We start from the raw sequence: 2,914 nt of genomic DNA on the forward strand, positions 1-2,914 counted from the left end.
CTTCTTCTGTAGTGCTGTAGCTGAAGAAGCTGCTGCGAGGTGAAGAGTCACGGTCAAACCCATGAAATAAAAAACGGTCTGCTTGTTTGTCTCAGCAGTGGCTGGACAGGATGTTGAAGAAGTGGTAGACCTCGTCTTTGTCGAACACGGCCACCTCGGTCGAGCACTCGGTGCACTGAACCGGGTGGTAAACCTCATCAGCGTCCATCCCCGCCGGCCTTAGGTCGGGAGCCTCGTCCAATGGAGTTTCTGTTTTCTGCCCCCTCCTCCTCTTCCTGTTCCTCTGTTTCCTCTCCTGCTGGGTCTTGTAGCGTAACACCTCATCTTTCTTCACTTTGCAGTTCATGACAAACATGGCTCGATACTGCGTCCTGTACTTTTCATGCCTGAGTGGACACAAGTCACGTTGATTTAATATAAAATAATAATGTGCCCTTTAAGAAAGGGTAGTTTGACATCTGACAGATGTGCAGATGTTTTTACACAACTGCAGCTGCAGAAATCCGTTTCACAAGAATCTATATTAATTCAAACTCAGATTCTTTGACAATAACTACTTGTTTCAGGGTTGCAACTAAAATAATTCATTATCTGTTAACTCGCTGTTTGTCAAGTGTTTAGTTTATAAAATGTCAAAAAAATTCCCAAATCAAAAACCTTCCTTAGATGTGAGAAGCTAAAACAAAAGAATCTTTTACTTATTAAAAGATTATCAAAATTTTTGCCGCTCGCCTGACTGACCAACTCATTCTGGTGAGAAGCAATATTTTCACACTCCCAATAATTAAAAAAAAATTCATTCTAATCATTCTTGTTTGATCCATTGAAATTATGACCGATAAATGACATATTACAGACAAAACAATTAATAATTTAAGTAAAAGTACTTTTGACTTGATGATTGATCAAACTTTCAAATCTAAAAAACACTTCTACACACTCCTCTTCCAAATTAAACTGGTGGAGTGTGAAAAGAAAAGTATCTTTAAGAGAGAGAGTTTCCAAACAAAACACACAACACACACAGGCTGTAGACTGGGCAGGGCACATAAAAGGGAAAGAAGAACACATGGAAGCAGCTTGTCCTGTCAAGTTTAAAGATGCCTCCGTGTGGCACAAACAAATCCTGACTCGCGTTGTCTTACCTCTGACAGTCCAAGCAGAGCGTCGTCATGCAGGCGGGACAGTTGAGGATGGCGTCGCTGCTGGGTAAACCCTGAGACTGACGAGGCTGCGACTGAGACCCTGCAGCTGGCCGTTGTCTGCTTTGATACCTGCACAGGAAGTCAAAAGGCTGAACAACTACAGGGAGAGAAAAAAACTACTTTTTACTGTGTTGAGCTTTTCTGGACAAACAAATGTTACATTACGGACCCCCTCTGAGCGTCTTACCTTCTCCTCCTGGCGTCCACCCAGGCCTGGTCCCTGTCGTCCTCGTCAGGGTCGTACAGCAGCTCATCATTGGTCGGTATGGTCCGCTGTTTCCGCCTCCGGCCAGTGGAGCCACCTGTAGAGCAAAGAGAGACATCGGTTTTAAACTTACTTTAATGATGCTTCCCCGTTCAGGCCAACAGTGGCATAATTACATGTTGCAGACAGTAGGAGATATTCATGCTTACTTGGTGTGTCCTCCCCCTCTGAGTCAGAGTCAAAGTAAATCTCATCGTACATCCGGGAGTTAGGAAGTCCAGGGCCGTCAACTGCTCCTCCTCCGCTTCCCGGGGTTTCTGCTGAAGAATAAAGACACAAACATCAGCAATTAAAAGAACTTCCAGTATAATAGATTACAATGTCAACACTTGCAGGTCAATGTTACCTGCTGTTGCTGGGCCCCAAGTTCCTTCCAGCGTCCTGATGGTGGAGCTGAGCTCCGCCTCCATCTCCTTCTCGAACTCATCCCCGCTGGACGACTCGCTCTCCCCAGTTAGATACTCTCTGATCAGCTTCTTCTTCTGCTCCGGAGTCCCGTTCAGCAGCACATCCAGCTCATCCTCCGAACTGAAACACAGCGAGAGCGAAGGTCACAGTTTCCTCAGTTGCACTGAACATTCTTCAGGCAACAAGTCCAAATCAAAAACCAAATCCAGCCCTGGTCAAACCACGCCAAACCTCACCCAAGTTACATGAATTACATGATCACTTAACACAAAGCACAATATCTGAGTTGGTCGATATGCAGTTATCTGAATCTCTCCAACAAAGACAACGTGAGATGTCACATTTAAGCACTACAGCAGCTAACAGCTCTGCTATCAGTTATATAACCTTTAGCACAACTTAATAAAGTCGAGGTGTAGAGAAAATCATAAACAGGTTCAGCCGGTTCCACTTTGTTTACATGTTAGCATTCAGCTAGCTAGCGGAATGTTAGCCTCGTGGTGCTATAGCTACACAGTTTCAAAAACAGCGGTTTTATTTGCTACCTGTCCTCAGCCCTCTCCTCGTCGCTCGGCTCCTCGATCTCATACGAGTCAAAGTCGTTTGATTTATTCAGTTTGTTCATTTTAAGTGTTTGACGAAGTTCACGAACAAGATCATGAGCTGCTAGCGAGTTAGCAACAAGCTCCGGATGACTTCCGCCTCCTCTTCTTCTTCTGTTGGTTAAACGGAAGTGGGTTAAACACTAACGCCCCCTACTGCTTGGAGGCCGGACCAGGACAACATTTATTAAATAAGCACTTTAAAATGTAATAAATGTAAACAATTAAAATATAATATAAAAAAAAACAAATCACTCAAGCAATTACAAAAAGCCGTACTTTCTAAGATAGGTACGAAAACAGATTAGTTAATCTTTATAATTATTTTTTTATTACCTTTATTTAACCAGAAAAAGACTCATTGAGATTAAAAATCTCTTTTCCAAGAGCGTCCTGGCCAAGACAGGCAGCAGCAAAATTAACAAGGTTGCAGA

The 2,914-nt window shown here is 43.4% G+C and overlaps 1 protein-coding gene across 2 annotated transcripts; it reads right to left on the reverse strand.

Moving 5' to 3' along the window:
* Positions 1–6: 6 nt before the first annotated feature.
* Positions 7–2,596, reverse strand: LOC123979589 (E2F-associated phosphoprotein-like). 2 transcript variants are annotated; one of them, XM_046063580.1, is made up of 6 exons: positions 2,424–2,596; positions 1,817–1,998; positions 1,620–1,727; positions 1,393–1,507; positions 1,146–1,274; positions 7–386 (listed from the first exon to the last, which is right to left on the reverse strand). In XM_046063580.1, the coding sequence occupies exons 1-6, from the start codon at positions 2,501–2,503 to the stop codon at positions 92–94; spliced, it is 909 nt and encodes a 302-aa protein (XP_045919536.1). In that variant the 5' UTR covers positions 2,504–2,596; the 3' UTR covers positions 7–91. The 2 variants fall into 2 exon arrangements, with proteins under 2 accessions (XP_045919536.1, XP_045919535.1); XM_046063579.1 differs by having other exon boundaries at positions 1,620–1,730; positions 2,424–2,595.
* Positions 2,597–2,914: the final 318 nt, after the last annotated feature.

This window comes from Micropterus dolomieu, linkage group LG11, assembly GCF_021292245.1.
Source record: "Micropterus dolomieu isolate WLL.071019.BEF.003 ecotype Adirondacks linkage group LG11, ASM2129224v1, whole genome shotgun sequence".
Classification (NCBI taxonomy): Eukaryota; Metazoa; Chordata; class Actinopteri; order Centrarchiformes; family Centrarchidae; genus Micropterus; species Micropterus dolomieu.